The sequence below is a fragment of the Choloepus didactylus genome, chromosome 13 (genome assembly GCF_015220235.1).
Source record: "Choloepus didactylus isolate mChoDid1 chromosome 13, mChoDid1.pri, whole genome shotgun sequence".
Classification (NCBI taxonomy): domain Eukaryota; kingdom Metazoa; phylum Chordata; class Mammalia; order Pilosa; family Megalonychidae; genus Choloepus; species Choloepus didactylus.
The window spans coordinates 52841393-52867673 of record NC_051319.1 but is presented as its reverse complement, the minus strand read 5'-3'; the positions used below and the strand labels follow the sequence as shown (position 1 = coordinate 52867673).

Genomic DNA, 26281 nt, shown 5'->3' with positions numbered 1-26281 from the left:
CAACTAGACTGTTTTATGTTACACATGGATTCAGGAAAAAAGCCCCAACCGTCAGACCTCTTTCATAATTATAATTGCAGCAATTTTGTTTGTAAATCTTGCCATTCTAGCTCAGGTGTTCTGCCATGTCAAGTTTATGAAAAAAAGAAAGAAAAGGAACTTTCTGAGTTGGTGCTTTATGTGGCCCAATAAACGTTTGTTCTTTACTCTGCCATGATCATCTGGCCTAAAGAATTCCAAGCAGGGTACTGGTCAGCCGTCGGGCAAGGTCTCAGGAAAGGAATGCTGAGTGTCGGGCCTCCGATGCCTTTCAGCCTACTCTCAGGCAGCTCCCGATGACAGGAGGGTTAATGGTTTTGGAAAGGAGTAGCAGAGGGAATAAAGAGAATAAAAATTATAGCCAAGCCTTCAGATAACTCTGTTGGCAGGAGCCCAGGGATGTTTGAAAATATAGCCATCGCCTCATCAGAAAATGTAATTGTTTTAATGGACAGGGTAACTAGGTAATGTTGATTGCCTGAATAGTTTTATCACTGTGCCTACAACAAAAACAAAGAGGCAAATGGACTAATTGTTGGGAAGTAGAAATAGAACTTCTTAATTAAAGTCACCATTTGCCTCAAGCATCACAATTTCAGCTCAGTCTGTGGGAGCACAATCAATCTAAATCCATAAAAGAACATGTGGCCAAGGCAGAATAAGCTACAGCAAGTCTGCTCTCACGCTGACGGGAGCTGTGAGTCTCTTTTGTCTCAACGTCGGGTGGAGACCACGGTGAGCCGTGGGAGAACAGTAAGTGCAGCCCTGAGGTGAGCTTCTGGGAAACCACCTGGCTGACCACTCATGCTGGTAAAATCCCCAAATGGGAATGGAGGGCGGTGGAGCTCCCGGGAAGCCCAGCCCTCACCCTCTAAGCCAGCCTTGATTAGGAAAAAGTTCCACTGGATAGGAAGTAGTTGGGGACAGTCCATTGAAAGAATGGATGGATTGACACACCCATGCAATTAGAACAGGCCTATGCTACTACCAGCAACAAGTTCCAGGGCTGCTGTAATTGACATCTTTACTTACCCTCTGAAGAAGAGAGGTGCTTTTCCTATCCAAGAGTCAGCAGAGTCTGTCCAAAGTCCTTGGAATAAATGCTTAGAAGGGTTAGTAAATTCTAAAGTCCAGCTCAGACCTGTTCATCAATATGACTGTGTGGGCGATCAGTCTACCCACTCAAATGTTACTTATCTTTTAGGTTCTATGAGAACTAGAGAGAGACATGCAATACATTTTGTGCCCCCCTTTTTAAGACCTGATTTCCTGATTTCAAAAGAATTTGAAAAATTCAGTTAAAATCCAAGCATTACAAAATGTGTAGTACGCAAAGGAAAAGTTCTCCGTGCTAGGACCTTTACTGGAAAGGACACTGCTGACAATTTGGGGTATATTTACATAGAGATAACTGTGCATTTTTAATTTTTTTATTAGTTAAGACCCTTGGTTGCAAATAAGAGAAGTGTGCTCAATACCTTACACTAAAAGGGGGCTGATTGGATGGGTATGGGGTATCCCATGTAGGAACTGCAACACCAGGCTGATCAGAAGAATACAAGGGTTTCCCACACAGTAGCTGCATAACCAGAGGGCAGAGGGTTACAAAGCCTAAGCAGCTGCAGAACCAGACACCTGAGCAAAGCCAGGCCAGGTTCTACATCTGGCTTGGGTGGCCCTGCACAGGGCATTCATTCCACACTTTGCCTGCAGGCCGGCTTCTCCAGGTGCCAGAAAACAGCACACAGCCTGCATTTGTGCACGAGGCAGGCTGATTTCACTGGTCTCAAGTAAAAAACTCCTGGGGAAGGTGGCATCTTGCCCACCTGGGCTCAGATGCCCATCCTAATCAGCTGTAGCCATGGCAGGGTGGGGCCACAGCAAATTCCCACAGGAATCCTGGGGATGGAAAAGAGAAGGGATAGTTCCCAGAAGAAGAGGAAAGGTGTGTGCTCGGCAGACTGAAGCATGATGGCTATAAAAGTGTGACTACATCTATTTTTTAACCGAATGAAGATCCTGTTATATGGACTGTCTTGCTTATTTGCCTTAACATTATCATTATCTTCTTAGACGTCTTTCTGTATGTATTGTTCTTTTTAATAGCAGCAGTTTTCTGTTGGATGGTGATACTGTAATTATTTAGCCACTTTCCTCTTGTTGGACATTTGTATCCAGTTTCCCATATTATAGCATTGCTGTAGCCATGCACCTTGTCCTATACCTGTCACTTTTGTGCAATTTCTGTGGGACCAATACTAAGGAGTAGAATTTGCCTGCTCAAAAATGATTGTTTCAAATGTCAAATTGCCCTCCAAACATGATCCAATTATTAGTATTATGCCAATAATGGATGGTATAATTTTTTTTCCAATTTGGCTAAACTGTAGGCAGAAATGCCCCTTAATATTTCAATTTGCATCTCTTTACTTATCAATGATTTTGAAAATCATTTATAAGGTTTAATTTTTCTAATGCCTGGCAAAGTGTTAACAATAGTATTGCTGTGAGGCCTAGATGGTGTCTTTCTTGGAGTGCTATCAAAAACAAAATCAGGAATGGATTAATACTTGTTTTAGAGAGGCCAGGTTTCCAAACACCGTTTTTTTATAGCACCTTTAAAAAATGGCTGCACGAATGGAATCTGTCTCCTAAAATCTTACTTGCTTATTTCGACTTCCAGTGTCAGCTAAGTTCTTAGAAGCTTTCTGGAACCGGGCAGTTTTTGAGTACTTTAGTTATGTGGCAGCAGATTTTCCCGTACTCATATTTTAGTAGTTAATTTACCCTCATTTATCCTCAGTTTCTCCTCCTGGTGAATTCTGATAACCATTAGAGAGAATATTGATCTAAGAGATTTGGGGTTTTGTTATGGTTTTTTTTAGTACTTTGTGACAGCGCCCTTTCATTGTCAAAAAAGAGAAGGTGGCCCACAGCACACAGTAAAAGATTTAGTCATTTGATGAAGTCCAGCCTTCTGCTTGGAAGAGTGGGACCACTTATGAGTGGCTTAAGTGGCCAGATGTCAGCTAAACTGACCCCCTCCTCCAAGTAAATTCCAAATGCTCAACAAAACAGAAACTTAGCCTCATAGCACTTTCCTTCAAAAAATGAGCTACTCCTTAATGGAAATCAGATCTTAACTGGGGCCAGGTCAGATGCCAATAAAAATTTCAGGAAAAATGTCTTATTTTTGAGTCAGGAGAAATGAAATATTCTTCTAGTTTTCAGCCAAGATCAGCTGTAGAAGCAGAAGATAACTGAATTTTTCTTCTAATGAGAAGAATGCAGATTTAACTTGAGGATGGTGATGGGACATGGTGGAGAGGGACAGAAGAGATAATATTTGAAACCAGTGACTGGTGTAAGTAAAACATTACGCAACCGACAGGGCAGGCAGAGAGTGGGGCAGTCCATGGCCCCACATCTGTGTTTCCACCCTGGCTGCAGGCCACGTGTTTGCAGTGCTTGGAAGGATCCTCTGGCAATTAAGGGATGAGACTACAGCCCAGCACCATGTGAGCATCATGGAAAGGAGAAACCCAAGCATCTTGGCCTAGCTCCTTGCAAAACCAGAGCATAAAGCAAAAATGTGCAGCTGCACCATTCTTGGGGGGTAGCCCCACAATCCCCTCACATGCACATACAGCCCCCACCCTGAAGAGGAGAAATAATATAGTCCCACACAGAAAGTGATTTATTCCCCCTTGACTACTGAGATCATCCAGCATTCCAAGTGGGGAGAGTTAATGGATGACTTAACCTCACCCAGCAGCTGACAGCAAGCCCTCAGGAGACCTCCAGCCTTTGTCTGCAAGCCAGAGTAAAGGCCAGTAACTTCCCCTCTTTTTACCATTGTCATAATCATATTCAGCAGTGGGACATTAAGGGCATAAAGCAGAATTGTAATTAACCTCACCTGAACCGTTCCCTGCTGCTGTCCTAAAAGGGAGAGAGGGAAGCGGGTGGGTCTGAGGTTCCCTGGTGCTTATTTAGAAATTAAATTTTCCATGGGTAAAAGCATTTTGCTCTGAGCTTCCTGCAGGGTAGGATCCGTGGACTGAGGTCTTTGTTCTTTTTTTTTTTTTTCCCCCTTTCTGAAAACTATACCCAGAGCAAACAGATTGAAACAAAAGCCTTCCCTACCAGCCAGGGGCTGGGCTCCGGGCATCTCAGAACCTCTGGGTCCCTCTCCACCCATGTGCACATTCTCCCACACATTTCTAGGTGGTTTCTCAAGTCCACTCAAGCACTTGTTTCTTTTCTCCTCCCTCGGAGAGAGTTTCTCTGGATGCCCTGATAGATGGCTGACATCCCCAGGGAGCAATCCCTGGGACTGTGTTGGGTTTCGTGGGCCGCGGGAACAGCTGTCAGGAAAATGGCCGCCACTCCCTTCTCCTCCCCCAAGGCGAGTGCCCTGTGGCTACAGGGCCTGCCTGCTTCAGGATCCATTGCATCCTTTCCACAACCTGGGAAGGTCGGAACTGTCAGTACCCCCACTTTACAGATGTGGAACCACAGCACAGGAAGATGAGGCAATTTAGTCCATAAAGCTAGGAAAGGCCAGAGGAAGAATGTTTACTCACATCTGTCTGACCTCAAATACCTGCTCGTAGTCATGCCAGCATCCACGGGAGCAACTCAGGATGCATAGTGGCCTCTACCTAGAAATTCTGAGTCCAGTTACCTTGCAGGTTACCATCAAATGCCCACTTATCCTAAGGGGTAGACCAATAGTTCTCAGACCTGGACGTGCATGAGAATCACCTGGAGGGTTGGAGGGTGCTTTGGAAAACGGATTGCTGAGCCCCACCCCCCAGGGTTTCTGATTCTGTAGGTCTGGGTAGAGGAGGGGTGCTGAGAATGTGCATTTCTAACAAGTTCCCAGGTGCTGCTGATACTGCAAACCCAGGGACCACACTTCCACACTTCGAGAGCCTCAGGGGTTGGCCAATCCTGCAGAATAGTAAATCTGCCAAAATATTATCACTTTGGTGCTTGCAGAATAATTAGAGAGATCTAGCTTTTGGTGCTCTTTGAATTTTGCAATTTCTTTTTAAATTGGAAGAAAATAAAGGATGCTTCAAGAAGGTTAATTTTATTTCATTGAAAAAGGAGACCAAAGAAAATAGGACAGAAATGTCATCTGGGTGGTAGGTACATGGGGTGTTGATTATTCTCTGTGTTTTTCTGTATTTGAAATTTTTCTATATAATTTTTAATGAAAGGAAAGCCTAGGGTCATAAAGTTACCCACTGTCTAAACACGCAGTGCCCATGAGCACACGTCCCCACTCAGCCCTGTGGAATGCTTTGTGAACAGTGGCACCACTGGAGTTGGCTTTAATTTTGTTGTTCATTGGTCTGTGGAGCGTTAGATGGCTGTGCCTCCACAGTCTGAGCAGGGGAGCTCCCAAGTCCTACTTCTCTGTTATTGTAGGAGGCAGGCCCATCACAAAGCCGTTAGCAGACAGCCCTTTGATGAAGGGAGAACGTGAGGGAGGGAACTTTGCTCCCTGGGACGTGGCCCCCAGCCTCTGCCGCTCCCGCAGGCTCCCCCGTGCCCTCTGCTGTGGGGATGCTCGCTGTCACACGCTTCTCCTAGGCTGTATCATGAGGACACAGCACCTGAAGTGTTCGTCTGGAGGGTTTGTCTTCTCCCACCTCAACCTCTTCAAAACAGAGCTTGAGAAAACAATGATGACTAACGCGAATCGTTTCTATCCTGCTCACCACCGTCCGTGCTCCCACCATGATCCAACCTTCCACCTTCCCTCCCAGGGTTGTTGCAGTGGCTCCTAACAGGTCTCCCCTCATCTGGCCTTGCCTGCCTGTGGCTCCTCAGCACAGCAGGCAGCGGGAACCTGTTAAAATGTAAGGCAGATCATGGCACTCGTCTATTAGGAACCCTCCAGTGGTTTCCATTCTAATTCTAGAGAAAAAGACACATGACCTGGCACCCTGCTCCCCCCACCCCCATCCACACACACACACACACACACACACGCACACCACCCCTCTGACCTAGTCTCCCACTTTTCTCCCCTGCATAACTCAGCGTCCACCACAGTCTCATTCTCACTAGCCAAGTTCACTGCCTCAGGGCCTCTTCATTTGCCTTGTCCCCTGCCTGGGTCACTCTTCCTCCAGATATCCCAAAGCTCCCTTTCTCATCTCCTTCAGGTACATTCAAATGTAACTTTATCAATAAGGCCTTTCCTCCAACTCGGTTATGATAGAAACCCATGCCTAATTTGCATCGCCCATGTTCCTCCCCTGGTTTATTTTTCTCCACAGTACTTCTCACCATCTGATGTACTGTGTATTTTACTTGCTCATCTCCCCTGTTAGAGTTCTGTGATGGCAGGGATTTTTCCAGTGCCTAGAAGAGAGGGCCCAATAGTAGATACCCAAACATTTACTGAACGAATGATAGCCACGTTGATTGAGTGCTTGCTCTTGCTAGGCGCTGTTTTCAAGTTTATATTTTCCCTCATTTAGTCCTTACCATGACCTTATGAGGTATGTCCTGTTATTGCCCGGATCTTCTAGAGGAGGAAACAGGCACAGAAATGTTGAGTCATGCTGCCTCTCAATTTATAGAGCGTATAAGATACTTGGGGCCCAGGTGAAGGCAATCCTCTGACATGCTGGAGTGTGATGGCCAGGTTGATTCACTCCCTTTGTGCCTTGTCCTGATGGAGCAGAGGGAGAGACGGGCAGCCCCAAAGAGCGTCCAGTCCTAGGAGTTCTCGGACTTGAAGGCCACCCAGACCCCAGGACGATGTCTTCCTGATACGGACGGCCAGCTGAACGGCAGTGCTCCACCCGGAGCTCACTCACCCTTTCCCTCTCTGGAAGCCTGGTCTTCTTGAAATGTGCCATGTGTCAGAGTGGAATTGCCCTTGGTCACACCTAGGCTGCGGGGAGGAGACTGCAGCTGCTGGGTCCGTGTCTTGGGCCCATCCCTGCTAATCCAGTGTGAAGTGAGGAGGGCAGGCCTGGGCTGGGGGCAGCTGACAGCCTATGGAGGAAGACTGTGGGGAGAGTTCAGGGCTACAGAATGAGAGGGTGGTGGCCACTTAATGCCTCTGAGCCTCAGTTTCCAAATCCGTAACAGCAGAGATGATAGTGCTAACTTGGTTGTTCTGATGAGCCTTAAATGGGCTCCAGCTTGTTTTTCTGCCATCATTCCCATAATCATGAAGTCCATGAATCATGAATCAAGTAGGCCCAGCACAGGCAGGTCAGTGCTGGCCTCAGAATCCCTGAGGACTGACCGGGGACAGTGGGGCTCGTTCTGAGCAGGTGGGGGCAACCTGCCCACTGTTGCTAAAGTCTGGAGCCCTCTTGAGAGCAGTGGTCTCAGCTTCCCATCATGCCCATACTTTCAGGGTGGTCTCAGTCCCCCAGAAACCCTCACGGGGCCTCGTGGGCCCTGGGTTTAGCCCAGGTGCGCCTCAAGCCTGGCAGCCCAGGGTCCTCAGACTCGCCTGAGTTCTGTGGTGAACACTGTATTCTGAACATGATGCAGCAAGCATTGCTGGGGAGGCCCAGGGACACCCCACTTTTTAAGTTTTTATTGTAGTAGTTTTATACACACATTTTCCATGATACAAGATTCAAGTAATCAGAGCAAAGCACCCCCCCCCTCTCCCCTTCACTCCCATCCATATCCTCCAGCCTTCGGCCCCGTAGGACTGCTGCCAGCAGTTTGGGCTGCATGTATGTGCTTGTGCGTGCACATGTGAGTTGCAAACATGGATACACATCTGTAGATAGTGCCAGAAGTATTTTGTTCTTCAACTTGCTATGTTCCACTTAACATATCCCTTTTTTAAGTCCCGTCCACCGTATACACCTATTTTGATTATTATGCACATACTTTTTTTCATCCTGTTTCCTCACTTAAAATATCTCCACTATTGTCATAATTATCATTGTAATGACCCCATAACTTCCTTCCTTTTGATACCTACTATAATTCACTGAGCTATATTTTAGATCGTATTACATGAAACTTCTTTTGATATATGAATCTTTTGCTTCTGTGGAATTGTTTCCTTAGAATTCACTTCTAAGGTCTACAACATTGTATCAAAGGGTATAAACATTTCTGTTATTCTTCATACTTACTTCTTTTGTTCCCTAAAAGGTGTTATCAATTTTCTCTGCCATGAAGAGTGTTTTTTTTTCCTTTTTCTTTCTTTTTTTTTTTTTTTTTTTTTACTATAAGCTAGAAATTTTGGGGAGAGGGGTGTGGGAAAGAGTGAGGGAAAAAGATCTATTAGTATGACTCAGAAGTGCAAATTATTTTTCTTTTTCTTTCTTCTCAGCACAACCAGCTCTACAGCCAGTAGCTGTGATACCGAGTTCACTAAAGAAGATGAGCAAAGGCTGAAGGATTATATCCAGCAGCTCAAGAACGACAGGGCAGCCGTCAAGCTGACCATGTTGGAGCTGGAAAGCATCCACATCGATCCCCTCAGCTACGACGTCAAGCCTCGGGGAGACAGCCAGCGGCTGGATCTCGAAAACGCCGTGCTGATGCAGGAGCTCATGGCCATGAAGGTATTTAAAGCTGGGGTCCCACCCACGCACGCTGCTCTGCTCCTGAGGCTGTCACCCGGAGGAAACGTAAAATGGCCCCCTGGGAGCCCTCAAGATGATGATGAGAAGTCCACCCCGGCCATGCTCAGTCGTCTCTCCCCCAGAGGAGAACGAGCCGCTTTGTAGATGGGGACCGTTTCAGTGTGCCCAGGAGTCATTTGGGCTGGGTGTGTTCCTTGAGGGGTGAGGCGAGCTCTGGAGGATGCCTCAGGTGTCACAGCCTCTGAGGGTACAGTGAGCCTCTGTCCATCTGAAATGACCCCCACCTCAAGAAGGCTTCCTACTTCCAGGTCCCCTGGGTTGAAGAAGTTGAGGTTGACTTGAGGCTGGAGGAGATTTGGGGTGAGGCCAGCTGCAGCCTCAGGCCAAGAGCCCTGGTTTCTTGCCACCCTGTCCCCTCAGTGCAGTGCTCGGTCGGCAGGGACCGTAATGTCCTCCCAGGGAAGGTTTGCTAGCGTTCACATGTCACTGCTTCCTGATGAGATCCTGGGCTGCTCTCTGGCTGGCTGAGTTATCTGCTCCATTTCTAGAGCAGGGGGAGCTTTCTTGGAGGGCTGGAACCCCTCACTGGAGGTGGTTAAACTGCCATTCCTCCAGCAGGACACACTTTGGTGTCTCTGGCCAGGATGCCGGGCACCAGGTCGGTCCTGCTCCCTCAGAAGACAGCCCCCCCCCCCCCCACCCCGAGCATGGTCCTGTGTCACTGCAAGTGCATCTCAGCAGACGCACGGCAAGGGTGGGCATGTGCTCAGGGCTGTTCCCCTGATGGTGTGGGCGAGTGGGGCAAGGAGCCACTTCCCAAGCCTGTCCCATGAGTAGAGGCCCTGACTTGTGCAGCCTTGGTCTGTGCAGTGTCCCTGGACCCCAGGAGCCAAGACATGAGGGAGGGGCTCTCAGGGATGGAAAGCAGCTCATAGTCAAGGGAGGCATGTGGAGCAGCCAGAGTGTGTCATGGCCGTGCTGAGTTAAAACTCCTGACTCTGTAGCTTTCTCCTGTTGGGACCAGTACTGTCCTCAGGAAAATGCACAGAGGTCTGAGCTGTGCAGCAGAGCAGACCCTCCCCCCCACCACCCCCTTGTTAGCCTCTGGAGAGGGGAGGGGGGCTGTCAGCAGCAGTCACCCCTGACACACTCGGGGTCACTTGCCCAGCATGTCCCTGCCCTCTGTGACTGCTCTAGCTCATCTAGGTGCACCTGGGAGGAGTTTCGGCAGCTGTAATAGATGCTGTTTCAGAGCATCTCAGATCCTGACTTCTCTCTGCTTCTCTGCAGGGAATCCTCACACAGCCTTGGTGGATTCCTCCTCTCGTTGCCCATGAGCTGGGCCTGGGATCCATCATCACGGTGACTTTGTCCCCATTCGGGAGCCCCTTTGCAGTCCCTCATCACCTTGCAGCATGACCACAGGCTGCCCCTTCATTATTTATTCCAAACATCGTGTTTCCTTTGGCCAGAGATAAAGATTTCCTTTTTACATTCAGGCAAATACATCTTATAATAAATTCAGTGTCATTCTGTCTGGAAAGGATATTTTGGTGGAATAAAAGTTCTAATGGTCCCTTTGCCATTTAAAAATAAAATAAGTGCTCATCTTAGAAATTTTCTGAAAGAGTCGAAATTATGAAAAGCTAAGAGGAAGATATCCTATAAGAGCATAATCCAGTGGCAGCCGTCGCTGGCATTCCCACTTGGCTCCTTATAAATTTTTTGGAGAATTAACCTCAGTGTCATCCTCTTTGTCTGTGTCCCTGTCTGTGTGTTTAGGGATGTGTTCACCAACACCAAATTCATTATCACACGAATTAGCTGGATTTCATCATTTTGTAGTTTTTTGTTCTGTAATTTTTTTTTCATGTACATGATCTTTAGTAAGTACTTTTTCATTTCTAGACAATCTACTTGGTTCCTTTTCAAATCTGCTCTTCTTTTTTGAGTGTCCTACCCCTTTTCATTATGATCTCTATTCCTTTATCTCTTTAGTTGTTTTAAATATTTATTTTCTAGTTTTTCACATTCTGATTTTCTGGTTCTTGTGCTAATTTTCACTTTTGTTGCATCTTCCCAATGGTTGATTTCCTCTTTGAGTGTGTGTGTGTGTGTGAGAGAGAGAGAGAGAGAAAGGGTGTTAGTTTGAGGGAGGGAGAAAGAGAATGTGCTAGCTCATCTTCAGTGGAAATTGTATTCTATGAGAGTCCCCGTGGATTCTGGGTTGTAGATGTCCCTAGGGTGGTTCTGTGTTAATATCTGCTGAGGACCTGTGGATTTCAGGGATTTAGGACAAGTTTTTATTACACTCCTAGCTTAGGATTCCTGGTTCACACTCTCACGTGCAACAAGCCTGAGGTTTTGAGTCCTCATAAGAGACTTTTCTTTCTTTCCTCATGCTAAGCCCAAGAGATGGCAAGCTTCCTTGCCACATCTCCAGAGAGCAAGTTTTCCAGCCTCTTCATCTAAGCAGGATTTCAACAGTCCCAGCTCCTGTGGGAGTCTCTTTTCTAGCTATCTGGCTCACAGAGGCCAAACCCGTGCCCTGGCACAGGTGTAAAATCCCAGATCATAGGGTCCAGGTGTGGCCCTCTGTGTCTGCCTTGCCTGTGTGCCCTGGCTGAGTTCCCTCTTTATTTCTGCCACCTATGGACTTACCTTTTCTCCTTTCAAGCTTGCATTTATGTGTTTGCTCTGGGAATGACCATCCACTTTAGCTTGGTTGGCAACTCCCCCAGAACCTTCATAATCTTGCTTCTAATGGCAAAAGGTGAGGAGGCTTCTGTGAATGGAAACACTTTCATTCTGGTTTTTACATCAGATGTTTGGGAAAGGTGTGGCCTCTTCTCTTGAGTAGTCTCCGAGCCACTTCTCCACAATGTCTGGGCCATCAGCTGTGAGAGTGAACACCTGTGGGGGTGATATGCCCTCTAGGTCTGGTCCCCATTGGCAGGTGAAAACATCTGGCTTGTTCAGGAGAGCACCCCAGGCCTGCAGCTTATTACCTCAGATCAGGGGACCTCAGGAGTGGCCTTGATGAGTCGATCCCAAGGTAGTGCCCCAGCTTTATGAAGAGTCCCTTTACGTAAGAGCTAGACTAGCTGGATCCTTGAAGGGGAGGGAAGGCTGTATATCATAGTCATTACGAGTGTGGGCTCCAGCCCTGGCTCCATGCTGTACCTGGTAACCCTGGGCAGTGTGATTTACCTCTCCATGCCTCCATTTCCCATCTGCAAATGGAGATATTCCCAGTACCTGCCTCAGGTCGGGAAACATAAATGTGAAACATTTTTGACAATGGTAGGTGCTCAGCAGTTGGGCGGTCATCTCTGTTTTCTGGCTCCTGATCTGAGGATAGCATTGTTCCACTTTGGATTCACTTCTTACTCTCTGCTGAAAACCCTAATTTGAGTTTTCTAAGATACTTTTAGAAGTTATCTGATGAGAAGTCGTCTCTGAAGGGCTCAGTTTCTGTTGACCCTCAGATGTCAACCAGAGCAGGGGGATAATTTTGCTGTGGTTGCTCCCACCAGCCCGGCTCAGCTGCAGAGCAGACAAGGGGGGATTAATTGTGTGGATTAGTGCCATGGGCAATGAAATGGAAATTGGAAGGGACCTAGTCAGACCCAGCCTTCCTCATATGGGTGACTCTCCTTTACAGCCTGTGACTGATGAAGCTCAGCCTCTGCACACCAGAGGACTGGTTTCCAACAAGTCTTCTTTTGGGGGAGGAACTCTAGTTATCTAGTTTGTTTCCTTAGATTGAACCAAGTCATCTTCCTGTAACTTCTACCCATTTATCTTAGTTCTAGTCCATAGAGTGACAAAGCACCTGGCCTTGCCTGCACATCAGTCCTTCAGATGTGTGGAGACAGCTGTTCTGTCTGCTCCCAGTCATCTATCCCTCACTTCAAAATGAAAATAATAGCTCTACTGCTATCCCAGGGGTTCCCACATTCCTCCACTTTCCCACTCTAATCCTGCCCTCAGATGGCGGGTCCCTCACGTGTTCTGTGATCCTTGCTCTAGGAGGAGATGGCTGAGCTGAAGGCCCAGCTCTACCTACTGGAGAAAGAGAAGAAGGCCCTGGAGCTGAAGCTGAGCACTCGGGAGGCCCAGGAGCAGGCCTACCTCGTGCACATCGAGCACCTGAAGTCTGAGGTGGAGGAGCAGAAGGAGCAGCGGGCACGTTCCCTCAGCTCCACCAGCAGTGGCAGCAAAGACAAGGCTGGCAAGGTAGGGCTGAAGGTGGCACTGGGGACACTCCTGTTTCCTGCCCAGTAACCACTGGCTACAACACACTGCCCTGCTGCCTCGGTCATCTGTGCATAGGAACCGCAGGTCATTCCTGGATTTCTTAGAAGGGGGCATGTTCAGTGCAAATAAATCAAACTCACATATTAAAGACAGTATCACTTTATGTATTAGTTAAGACATTTTCACATATTACAGTCTTGTCAAAAGAGGAATCTGTAACATTGTGCAATAGTCTGAGGTCTCACCTCCTTTCCTAATCACTTTGTGTATCATGGCCAGCATTTGTTGAACTCTTACTGTGCCAGTTTCTTTACCAATCATTGGATTCATTATTACCTTTCAGCCTCACAGCTCTGGAGAAGGAATCGTTATCCCTGTTTTACATCAGGAAAATGAGGCTGAAAAGAAGTGAGGGGTCTTCCAGCTAGTAACAGCAGAACCAGGACATAGCCCAAATCTGGCTAAAAGTCTCCTTTCCTCTCATCTGTGATGTCTCCTTGACTTCTTTTGACATTTGTAGCCGTCAGTGAGCAGGAAGCAGCCTGAAGGCAGTGGAGGAAAAAACCAGCCCTTAGATTGCACAGAGTATATCATCAGAGATGGGCTCTCTGGTGGTATAATCTTGTAAACTCAAACACTTTCAGCAGCCCACAGGTCTCTTGTTCTAAAATCCAAGTTCATCCCATCGTCCTGTATCTCAGAATTATTCCAGGCACTGCACTGGAGAAATAAAAGGTTCTGCACCCTGAAAAATTTTACTCCTTGCCCCAAGGCACTAGTGTATTCTGTGCATTGTATTTTGTGTTCTTAATAAATGTTAGCTTCTCCTGACCCCAGTTTGTCTCAGACACGGGGCTTGTGGGCTTGTGTTGACTTGCTGGTCAAATAAGTGGCTTCTCTTGGTTGGGTTGGAACAAATACAGGGATGTTTCCAGTAGAACTGTGTGCCTGTGGAGAATGGAGCAGTGCTGATGCTGCATGGCGGGGACTTGCCACTCCCTAAATAGCTGAGAACTTTGAAGCATCCTTCACAAATAGTCTCAGCTTCTCTTTCCCCACTCCCACCTACTAAGGAGTCAAAGGAGTGCACAGTGTGGTACCCACCTGCTTCTCATTCATCCGTTCAATCAGTGTGACCGTGCACAGACACCCTGCCAGGAGCCGTCCTCCCCGGAGCTGACATTGTAGAAACCAGACAATGCAGTGTCCTGAGGGTGAGGGCCAGGCCCTAGTGCCCTGGGGGGCCACAGGCTGAACCCTAAGTCCAGATTTGGAGATTCAGGAAGGGCTTCCTGCAAAGTAGGAACTTCCCAGTTGAGACCCAGTGGAGAGTGGCGTCTTGAAGAAGGGTGGGCAGAGGGCCGGGGAAGAGAAGGCGGTGTGCCCTGGGCCGATGGCACAGTGTGTGGAGGAGAGGGGGGTTGATTCACGGCAGCTGACGAGGTCAGGCCGCAGCGTGACCCTGAGCACAGAGAGGAACTGCTGAGGGCTTTTCAGCCAGGGGAAGGCTTGATCCAGTTGGGGCTTCAGAAAGGTCACCACGGTGAGGGCGCCGTGAGACAGGCTGCTGGGGTGCCGTGCTGTTTCATGTGATAGCATCTGGGCTTAGGAAGACGGCGTTTTCTCTTCCATACAAGCACCTTAAAAATCTTTTTGTAACCTTTTGGATTTGTTAGCAGTCACTTTGAGACAGAACACCAGTGTTCATGTGTGTGTTTTTAGGGTGTGGTAGAAATGGATTTACTATGCTTTTGCCAGAAGGCCCAGGAACTAAGCATTTCCGCCTGGTTCTTAGTATTTATTTTGACTGGTGGAAGCGCTGTTTTGTGGAGCAGCTTCATAGTACAGAAATATCTCTGACAGGAAAGGCCAGATGTTATATGTGTGTATATGTATGTGTGTGTGTATATATGTGTGTGTGTGTGTGTGTGTGTGTGTGCATGAGTAAGAAGCTGTTATGAAAAGTACCTTGTGTTGCTCAGGTAATGTAATTAGACTCAGCTGATTATCTTATCTTTCAAAGATTAGATCCATTTACTAGTTCAATAAAATCTCCCATCTGGCAATTCATTTGAGAGTGTTAGTATATGAAGCAAAGTCGTCTAAAGCAGGGGCCAGCAAACCTTTCTTTAAAGGGCCAGATAGTAAATGTTTTAGGGTTTGCCGGCCATATGGGCTTTACCATGCCCACTCAACTCTGCCATTTAGAGTTGTAGTACAAAAGCAGCCAGCGATAAAACATAAAGAAGTGGGTGTGGCTGTATTCCAATAGCTCTTTATTTATGGACACTGAAATTTGAAAATTAAAAAATTAAAAAATTTTACGTCACACCGTATTTTTCTTCTTTTGATTTTTTTCCCAACTTCAAAAAAAAACAAAATAACCATTCTAAGCTGGCAGGCTGTACCAAAACAGGTGATAGGCCAGATTTGGGTCTAGAACGCCCATTCTTGCTCCATTGGATGGATGTTTGTTTTTAAAAATTCCCTCCAGCCAACACAGCTGGTTCCCAAATCTTATCCAAATTGCATTAGGCTCTTATAGTTCTTGTCTAAATTCAAAAGATATTACCAAATATGTTCAATGTAAGGCACTATGGTTGAGACAAAGCAGTCTGTCTTTAAGGAGCTCACATTCTTAAGGAATGTTAACATCAAGTGAAATTTGATACGTAAAAAGAGAGGGTACTGTGGGGATCTAGACAGATTCGATGGGCCAATGGTTGGGGTACTTTGTAGCAGTGGGACTTTGAACTGTGTCTACAGAAACAGCTAGATGGAGCAGAAGGAGAGAAGGGGTGTTCAGGTGTTGCCAGAGGGACCCCCATGGGTATAGTGGTATTTCTTTGTCAGATGGGTTGAGGGAGACAATTGAGTCTCCTGCCACCTAAATTACTAGCACTAGGTTCATACCTCTTTATAGTACTCATCATATCATGATAAAATTTACTGTTTACATTGCGTCTCCTGCAAGAGATGGCAAGCTTTTTATTCTCAGGCTTAGGGTATAGTAGATCCTCAGTAAATGTCTGTTGAGCAAATTATCAGATGGATGCCTTCTGCCTGGCTACGTGACTATGTAGTATAGCCGTGTTCTTTGTCTACATGCAGAGGAAGGAGAGCATTCAAACAGGTATGATCGTTGCTTTATGAATAGAGCATGAACTGGAAGCTCAGCATTCTGGGTCTTATGCTACCTTACCTGTAAAAATGAGCAGGTTGTGATTTAGATTTTGTCTAGTGTCCCATCTAATGCTAATGTATGGGTGGGGAGTGCACTTCTTTTCCAGACAATTATTTTCTGGACAATTATACTGAAACCATTAAAGCTCCCAAATCTAAAGTAGATGGGGTTCTCCCAAGGAGAAATGGGATGGGTGGTGAGCATACGCATGTGTATCTCTCACTTGTCTTTACAAATCACAAGAGGCCTCACCTAGTGGTTGAGAGCACTGATCAGGAGCCAGGTGGCCTGGGTGTGAACCCTGGTTCCACCACTTCCTAGCTGGTGGCTTTGGGCAATTTAATCTCCATCCCTTAGTTTCCTTAGTACTGCCTTAATGGGTCAGTGGTGATAATTAAATGAGTTAATACCTGTGGAGCGCTTGGGCCAGTGGCTGGCACACAAGGACTGCTCTGAGCACAATGGCTGTCATTGTCACCCACTGGCCAGCTGGGGAAGATAAATATCTGGGAGCAGAGGGGGCTTCCTCTGGCTTGCTGCCAGACCTTCCCCTGCAGAGGAGGCTCTAATGGTGCTACCATGCTCCTGATACTGCTGCCATTGCTGCACTAGTCACTTGTGTTCCGCTGCAGACTGGAAGGAGTTTCCGAGGTACTCGTGGGCTTAGTTTTAGGTCTTACAAAAATGCTTTTGTTCTTCTCAGGAGTGTGGTGACGCTGGCTCCCCAGCTCTATCACTGGCCGAATTAAAGACGGCGTGCAACGAGAGTGAGCTGGCTGCGGAGTTCGCCAATGCCATCCGTCGGTAAGCACCCTTTCCAGGGCCTTGATGAGTAATTCATTCTAGGAAAGAAGCCTTTGTTCTAAATCCTATTAGCTGCTTGTGTCAACTCCTCATGGAACATTATAGACCTGCCTAGGAACAAAGAGGTGCCAGTAGGTCCTACTATTGCCTCCATACCTTGGAGTCCAGAAACAGAGAATCCCTGTGTATGCCAGGCCTTTTGAAAAGGGAGCAAGAGGGGAGAGTATATAGGTAATCATTTCATCTGCAGAAAAGAATATCTTGTCTCCATTTCCTTTTTCTGTTGTGTTTGTTGCAGTGGCTAGAACCAGAATAGTATTAAATAGTGACAATGAAAGCAGGCCTCCTTACCTTGTTTCTTACTTTACTGGAAGTTCTTTCTTTCACGGTTGGTAGACCTTTTCAATTAAAAGTCCTCACGTATTTATTCAACTCTGGGAAAATTTCCTTTATTATTTAAGTGTTTCTTCCCTTCCATTTTTTTCTCTCCCCCTACAAGGAGAAACAGATACCGATTCATCTAGACTGTCGTCCATGTCTTAAATTCTTCTGCTTTCTCTGTCTTTTTGTACTATGTTCTAAAGCAGCACTGTCCAATAGAAATACAATGCAAACCACATATGTAATCTTAAAATTTCTAGGAGCCACATTAAAAATGTAGAAAGAAATAAATGAAGTTAACTTTAATAACACATTTTTATTTAACACAGTATATCCAAAATTTGTCATTTTAACATATCATCTATACTTAAAAAAACTATTGAGTTATTTTGCCTTCTTTTTTTATACTGTCTTTGAAATGCGGTGTGTGTTTTAAACGTACAGCATATCTCAATTCAGTCCAGTCACATATCTAGTGCTCAGTAGCCACACGTGGCTAATGACTACCGTATCGAATGGCACAGTTACAGAGAGAATTCTTCAGTTCAATTTTCCGGCTCGCTAATTTATTCCGTAGTTATAGCCATTATGATATTTGGCCTATCTGTTAGGTTTTTTTTATTTTGGTTACCAAATATATAGTGTCTTTGTTAATGATACAATATCCTCTTGTATCTGTCTGAGGATATTTATTATACATATTCTAAAATCTTATTTTGTCTGCTGTATTAACTCTGTTTCCTCACATATAAATTCTTTTATAGTTGTTTTATGACTCCTTCTTGGTGTTTGCTTTGCTTACATAGTTGATGGTTCTTGTTTGTGTGTTCATCCTTGTAATTGAAATTCCTGGGTAGCATGCCTGAGAGTACTGTATCTGCTTATTACAGCCAATCCCCCAGAAAACATAGCTAGACCCTGTGATGTGCATCAGTCAGGTTGTCTCCGAAGTTTGTCTTCCAGGCCTTCTGTTCTGCTTGCTGATAATAGCCACCCAGGCTGCTATCTGACCTGAGCATCTGGCCCCTTCCTGTTGCTGACAGCCAACCCCTTCTTGCCGGAGCACCCCTGAATCCTCTTCTTCCTGTTGCAGTGGTTTTCGTCTGTGTGCATTTTGAGTTGTGGTTTCCTTCTTCAGGGGGGAAAAAACCACCACCTTTCATTTTTTATGATTGCTTATCATTTCTGGTATACAGAAAGAACTCCTTGCTTTCTAACATGTTCAGGGATTTTTAAAAATATCTTTTCCATCATTTTGGGGGACTTAGGATGGGAGGGAAAGGCTGCAGTGTACAGTCAGTCCTCTATCTTGATCTACCTGGGGCTGTTTATTTTATAGTTTGCTCTAAGGCTGCCTTGTGGGAACCGTCACTACCCTCCTGATTTGCATGCTGCCACTTTTTGTCTTTCCTTCCCAGTTACAATAGTTCTGCTTCTACATTACCAGCACCTATGACTCTGTAGTTAAATTGTAATTGTTTTGCTTGGGGCAGGGAGAGATGTGACCCAGGAAAACCCCCTCAACAGGTTCTAAAGACTCAACTCTGCCAGAAACATGGGATCAGAATCCACTCCCTGGTTCCAGCTGGGAGCTATTTGGATATGGTATCTGTAAGCTAAGCCCCTAAGTTCTTCAAATTCCCCAAACCTCAGAGGCCCTCTCTGGCACAAGCAGGATGCAGGTTCTGCTGACTAAACATAAAGAGCTCTCATTTGTTCTTTCAGTCACGATGGATTTCCAGTAACCAGCCTTAAGTTAGTTAGCATGGATTTCTAATCAAGACGCAGCTATATGGAGTCAAGAAAGAACCCACAGGAATAAAGGAAAAGGGGAAATAACCTAACGGTACTGTAAATAAAGCTTAGAAACTGGGATAGTTACTTCATAAGGGCGTATAATACAGACACTTGAGGGCTGAAGTTTGGAGGTGTTTTCATTTTAAAAAATCAAGTGGAAACTCACTCCTTTTTTGAAGGTATTAAATCACCACCAAGCTAATGTTTGAGGTCGGTTGGGAGAACCTTACTAACATTTTCAGAAATTTCCAACCTTGAAGAGGGGTGGTTTTGGATGGCAAAGCTGTGAGCCTGGACATCCAGATTTTAAAAAGCAGATTATAGGTAAAGGAATGGGGAAGAGGCTGAGCAGTGGTCCTTTCTTGAGGAGAACCAACCACCCCCAAGGAAGGCGCTGTGGCATTTCGATCACCAGCTCTGGGTTACTGCCCTGCCCCAGCTCCGTCTCCCCTGATAGCCAGGCTTCAGCCTCAGGCTGGGTTAACCCCAGCTCCCTTCATATATCTTCTTCTTCCCAACTTTCCTCTCTCTGTTTGGAACAAAACCAGGACTCCATGCAGACACACACTTACTATATAACTCCCATCTGGTCTGCTGTCATTCCCTCCACTTCCGTGAACATTTATTGTAGTTTATTGGCTCCGATGTTGCCATAAAATCCCATATGGATGACCAGGTTCCCAGTCTTGCACATGAGGCATTTTGTTACCAAGGTTTCTTGTTTTTGCTGTTTTCTGAGCAAGCTGTGTATTACAAAAAACCCTTCCCCATTTCAGATCCTCCTTTTGCCCTTGGTCTTAGTAAATTTAACTGAATGAACTTTCCACCAAAGAAGTGAAGTATAAAAATGCATTTAGTAAAAAGAGTTTTCGGAAATGACCTTTTTTTGTACTTACATGGGTGCTTGTAGGTTCTGCCCTCAGGATCTAAGTGCAGCTGAGAGAAGCAGACAGTTTCATCTCTGTCCTATTCTTGTGCTGCTCTTGTGCTGATAGGAGCAGGTGCTGCTCTCCGTATGAGCTGGGGGAGTGGATGGGGGTGCTGGCACAGCAAGGCCGAGTGATTTCCCAAGGTCACACAGCAAGACAGTGGGGAAATCTCAGGCCTCTGAGTTCTCTGCCGAATCACCCTGCAAACTGCAAGTGCTGGCAGGGGAGTTTGCCTAAAGATGCATGTGAGCTGAGCCCTCTTGTGTGGGTTCTTCTGAAGACTGTACCCACCATAATGTGCCCTTGTCTGGTCAAATGAGAACCTCTGTGTTCCTGGTATAGAACTGTGCATCTACCACATGCTGAGTGCAAATGAAATGCTGTGTGGAGGAGGCACACTTTCTCAAATGTGCAGCCCTGGGAAGCAAAGCCATATGCTGACCCCATGTCATACTGGTTAAGAGGTTATGCTGCCTCAGTGCTGTGAAACAGAGAATAGACAGAAAAGAGGCTTTCAGCATGGTGTGCAGCAGCATGTAGCACTGCCTCAGGTGATTTCACATACTCCTTTCACTTGCCCCAACACAGCTCCAACCCAGCTCCCCACAGAAGTTGGCCACCCTGCTCCTACAGCAGGAGGCTGCTGTCATTTAGTCAAAGAGCCACAGGGGCTCTGCTTGAGCCCTTCAGGTTATTGCTACCATGTCTGCCTGTGTGCCACATTGCTTCCAGAAAAGGCTAAGTAAAGGCAATAAATAAATTGCTCCCTCCAGTGACAGGATGTACTGACTGATCAGGGGGAAGAGGCATGTGTAGACTACCTTTTCTTTTTCTAAAGAGTAACCAGCAAGCCACGCTCCACTGCTTGGAGAGAAGACTACCTATCAGAACCCCATAAGGAGCCGTCTCTGTGGCAGGTGGGCCCTGTGTGGTTCGTGTGATCACAAGACACCAGGTCTAAGGTGGCTGGGTGTGACCTGATCAGGAGTGATCTTGCCCAGGCAGGTGGGGGCAGGTATATGAAGCCAAGTGTTAAGAGTTCAAAGAGACAAAATTATCCCTGGCCCATGGGCCTTCACCACAGTACAAATTACTCCCGATGGGGGAACCTCCAGGAGGCATCTCTTTCCATTTTAAGCAACTTTGACTACTTAAAAATTCTTACTTTGGTTGCATGTAATTTTCTCACTAGGAATTCTCGCTCCCTCTTCTCTCCTTTTCTCTTTCTTGATAGTCTCCCCTTCTGACCTTATTTAGTAGTGCAAGTTTTGATACTTTAGATGGCAAACTTCTCTAGTGATGGCAATAATAAAAGGGATGAATCTGGCATCTCCTAAAAAGCTTGCATGCAATTGTCTATTAGTTGCAAAATAAAACTCCAACTGAAGGTGCACCCCCTCACCAAGTCCTGTAGGCCTCTACAATTCTGCCACCACCGCCTACCAGTATCAGTCACATTTGCTAATGAACCAAGAATATCTTCTGTTTCGTCATTCTTCCCTGGCATCTTCCTTTCTTTAAGGATGATATCCTTCTTCCTTGCCAAAGTGAGTCTCTGTCTCACTCAGGATGCTTGGGGTGGTTTTAGCTGAAGTGAAATTGGCCCTTGTGACCAAAGATGGGAGGGCAGAGATGCATCTGACTTAGGATGATGGGGCACAGGCTGAGGCCATGCTCTCTGATCTCTCTGTCTTTCTGTTGTAGTCTCTCATTGCAGATTGTGGCCACCACTGGCTGCCTAAGGGTGTTTCACTCTATCGTTTCTCAGGTCTTTCTTTCTCATATAGTTGACTCCTCAAAATACTTCCCGTCTCTGCATGCTTCGTGACTCCTAAAGATCCAAGTTAGCCTGGTTCTTGGTCATTTTCTCTGATTCTCTTACTAGCTCTCATTCAGTCTCGATTCCTCTTCTGTGACTGCCCCTTCTTATTCCTACCCCACTACTGCCCAATCAAGTCCTCATCATCTTTGAAGCTGTTCTGGGCTCCTAACTAACCTCCTTGACTGATATCTCAACAGCCTCCCTCCATATCATGTGATCAATGTTTCCCAAAAGTCAGGAGAGCTAAGGCACTGTTTGACACCCTGGAGGAGTTATAAAGTTTACTAGGGGTAGCAGGAGAGACTCAAAATAAACAGGTCAACAGATAACAATTTCTGATAGTGGGGAATGTATTGGATTGGTCAGGGATGGCCTCACTGAGGAAGTGACGAGTGAGCAAAAATCTGAATTGAGGGAATAGCACCATCACAGGAAACTCTGGGCAAAGAAGATTCTAGGCAGAAGGAAGAACAGAGACAAAAACCTTGAAACATTACCAGCAAGGGTGCCATAAAAGCCAAGAATGTGTTTCAAGCAAGGAGAAAAAGACTGAAACAGGTGAAGAGGAGGTGAGGCAAGAAGTGAAAACAACTGTTTTCCTTTGTTTTGTTTTGTTTTTTCTTCTTTTTACTAGTGAAATTGTACATTTACAGAAAAGTCATTCATAAAATAGTTTCCATATAGCTCCCTATTCTTAATACCTTGTATTAGTGTGCTACATTTTTTACAATTATTGAAAGAATATTTTTATAATTGTTCTATTAACTGTAGTTACATTATGTACTATGTACATAACTATAGTTACATTATGTTACATATGTACATACAGTACATATATACTATTATGTACTATTAACTGTAGTTACATATTATAACTATAGTTTACATTAAGAGTCCATGGCTTGTGTTGTATACTCCTATGATTTTTACTTTTTAATTTTTATTCCATTAACATATATATAACCTGAAATTTTCCCATTTTAACGACATTCAAAGATGTAATTCAGAGCTGTTAATTACGGTCACAATGCTCTGCTACCATCACAACCATCCATTAACCAAAACTTTTCCATTACCCCAAATAGAAACTCTGTACAATTTAAGCATTAACTCCCCATTCCCTATTCTCGCCCCAGTCCCTGGTAACCTCTGTTCTAGTTTCTGACTATAAATTTGCTTATTCTGATTATTTCATATCAGTGAGATCATGCAAATATGTCCTTTTATGTCTTGCTCATTTGAGTCAACATGATACCTTCAAGTTTCATCTATGTTGTCACATGTATCAGAACTTCATTTCTTTTATGGCTAATAGTAGTATGTATATACTACATTTTGTTTATCCATTCACCTATTGATGGACACTTGGGTTGCTTCCATCTTTTGCAACTGTAAATAATGCTGCTATGAACATCAGTGTGCTAATATCTGTTCGAGTCCCTGCTTTCAGTTCATCTGAGTATATAGCTAGAAGTGGGATTACCAGGTCATATGGTAATTCTACACTTAACTTCCTGAGGATCCTCCTAGCTGTTTTCCATGGTGGCTACACCATTTTACATTCCCACCAACAATGAATGAGTGTTCCTATTTCTTCACATCCTCTCCAACACTTGGAATTTTCCATTTTTTAAATATTGGCCATTCCAGTGGTATGAAATGGTATCACATTGTGGTTTTGATTTCCATTTCCTTAATGGCTAATGATGTTGAACATCTCTTCATGTGCTTTTTGGCCATTTATATATATTCTTTGGAGAAATGTCTATTCAAGTCTTTTGCCCATATTTTATTGGGTTGTTTGTCTTTTTATTGTTGACTTGTAGGGTTTCTTTTTATACTCTGGATATAAAACCCTTAATGAGATATGTGGTTTCCAAATATTTTTTCCCATTATGTAGGTCATGTTACTCTCATGATAAAGCCCTTTAATGCACAAAAGTTTTTAATATTGAAAAGGTCCCACTTATCTATTTTTTTTTTTTTTTGTAGCTTGTAGTTTGGGTGTAAAGTCTAAGAAACCATTACCTACCACAAGATCTTGAAGATGCTTGTCTACGTTTTCTTCTAGGAGTTTTATAGTTCTGGCTCATATTTAGGACTTTGATCCACTTTGAGTTGATCTTTTTATACGGTGTGTGGTAGTGGTCCACCTTCATTCTTTTGAACATGGACATCCTGTTTTCCTAGCACCATATATTGAAAAGACTATTCTTTTCCCATTGAGTGGACTTAGCACCCTTGTCAAAATCAGTTGGCCATAAATGTAAGGGTTTATTTCTGAATTCTAAATTCATTTCATTGGTCTATGTATCTGTCCTTGTGCCAGTACCATGATGTTTTGATTGCTGTGGCTTTGTAATAAGTTTTAAGTTTGGGAAGTATGAGTCCTTCAACCTCATTCTTTTTAAAGATGGCTTTGGCTATTTGGGGCCCCTTACCCTTCCATATAAATTTGATGATTAGTTTTTCCATGTCTGAAGAGAAAGTTGTTGGAATTTTGATTAAATTGCATTCAATCTATAAGTCACTTTGGGTAGAATTGACATCTTTACAATATTTGGTCTTCCAATTCCATGAACACAGAATGTCCTTCTATTTATTTAGGTCTTCTTTGATTTCTTTTAGCAATGTCTTGTAGTTTTCTGTGTACAAGTCCTTTACAACCTTGGTTAAATAGGTTGCTATTATAAATAGAAGTTTTTTCTTGATTTTCTTCTTCGATTGTTCATTGCTTGTGTATAGAAACTCTACTGATTTGGGGGTGTTGTTAATGTACCTCACCACTTTGCTGAATTCATTTATTAGCTCTAATAGCTTTGTTGTGGATTTTTCAGGATTTTCTGTATATAGGATCATGTCGTCTATAAATAGGGAAAAATTTACTTCTTCCTTTCTAATTTGCATGCCTTTTATTTCTTTTGCCAGCCTAATTGCTCCAGCTAGGACATCCAGTACAATGTTGAATAACAGTGGTGACAGTGGGCATCCTTGTCTTGTTCTGTTCTTAGAGGGAAAGCCTTGAGTCTTTCACCATTGAGTATGATGTTAACTGTGGGTTTTTCATTTATGCCCTTTATTATGTTGAAGAAGTTTCCTTCTATTCTTAGTTTTATAAGTGTTTTGCTCAAGAAAAGTGCTGCAACTGTATGATGGTACTGTGAACAATTGATTGTATACTTTAGATGATTGTAGGTATGTGAATATATCTCAATAAAATTGAATTTAAAAAAGTGAATGAGGGATGATGAAATAAACCAAGGTAGAGCCGAAAAAAAGAAAAAAAAAGAAAGGGTGCTGGATTTTGTCACATTCCTTTTCTGCATTAATTGAGATGATCATGTGGCTTTTTTCCTTCTCTTTGTTAATGTGGTGTAATTCATTAATTGATTTTCTTATGTTGAACCACCCTTGCATACCTGGGATAAATCCCACTTGATCTTTGAATGTGCTGTTGAATTCATGTTCCTAGAATTTTGTTGAGGATATTGTCATCTGTACTCATACAGGATATTGCTAGAATTTTGTTAAGGATTTTGTCATCTATATTCATAAGGGATATTTGTAATTTTCTTTTTTTATCATATCTTTGTCTGGCTTTGGTATGAGGGTGATGTTGGCCTCATAGAATGAGTTAGGTAGTGTTCCCTCCTCTTCAATTTTTTGGAAGAGTTTGAGCAGAATAGGTGTTAATTCTTCTAAGAATGTTCGGTACAGTTCACCTTTGAAACCGTCAATCCAGGGCTTTTCCTTTTGGGTGGTTTTTGATTACTGGTTCAAATTGTTTATTAGTATTGATTTGTTGAGATCTTCTATTTCTTCTTGAGTCAGTGTAAGTAACTTGTGTGTTTCTAGGAATTTATTCATTTCATCTAGGTTATCTAATGTGTTGGTGTACAGGTGTTTATAGTACCCTCTTATGGTCCTTCTTATTTCTGTGGGGTTGGTAGCAATGTCCCCCTTTTCATTTCTGATTTTCCTTATTTGTGTCCTCTCTCTTTTTTTTCTGTGTCAGTCTAGCTAAAAGTTTGTCAATTTTATTGACCTTTTCAAAGAACTAACTTCTGGTTGTTGCTTCTCTGTTGTTTTTTTATTCTCTATTTCATTTATTTCCACTTTATCTCTGCTCTAATTTTTGTCATATCCTTTCTTCTACTAGCTTTAGGTTTAGTTTACTCTTCTTTTTCTAGATCTGCCAGTTTTGAAGTTAGGTCTTTGAGATCTTTCTTCTTTTGTTATATAAGCCTTTAAAGCTATAAATTTTCCTCTGAGCACTGCTGCATCCCATAAGTTTTGATATGTTGTGTTTTAATTCTCATTTGCCTCAAGATATTTCCTAATTTCCCTTGTTACTTCTTCTTTAACCCACTGATTGTTTGACTATGTCGTTTAATTTCATATATTTATAAGTATACAATTTCTCCCTCTGTTATTGATTTATAGCTTCATTCAGTTGTGTTTGGAGAAGATACAT

General features: G+C 44.3%; 1 protein-coding gene and 1 long non-coding RNA gene across 5 annotated transcripts in view; one reads left to right on the top strand and one right to left on the bottom strand.

The window, feature by feature from the left end:
- Nucleotides 1-26281, top strand: part of MCC (MCC regulator of WNT signaling pathway) — a 621876-nt gene that overhangs the window by 556755 nt on the left and 38840 nt on the right. For all 4 annotated transcript variants that reach the window (XM_037800700.1, XM_037800699.1, XM_037800701.1 and 1 more), the window contains 3 exons: nt 8375-8609; nt 12663-12869; nt 16778-16878. In XM_037800700.1, coding sequence (XP_037656628.1) covers nt 8375-8609; nt 12663-12869; nt 16778-16878 — 543 coding nt within the window. The remainder of the gene's footprint in view (nt 1-8374; nt 8610-12662; nt 12870-16777; nt 16879-26281) is intronic.
- LOC119507557 lies at nt 13110-20010 on the bottom strand. The gene is made up of 3 exons (XR_005211298.1): nt 19953-20010; nt 17230-17370; nt 13110-13432 (listed from the first exon to the last, which is right to left on the bottom strand). It is a non-coding gene; the product is annotated as an uncharacterized LOC119507557 (long non-coding RNA).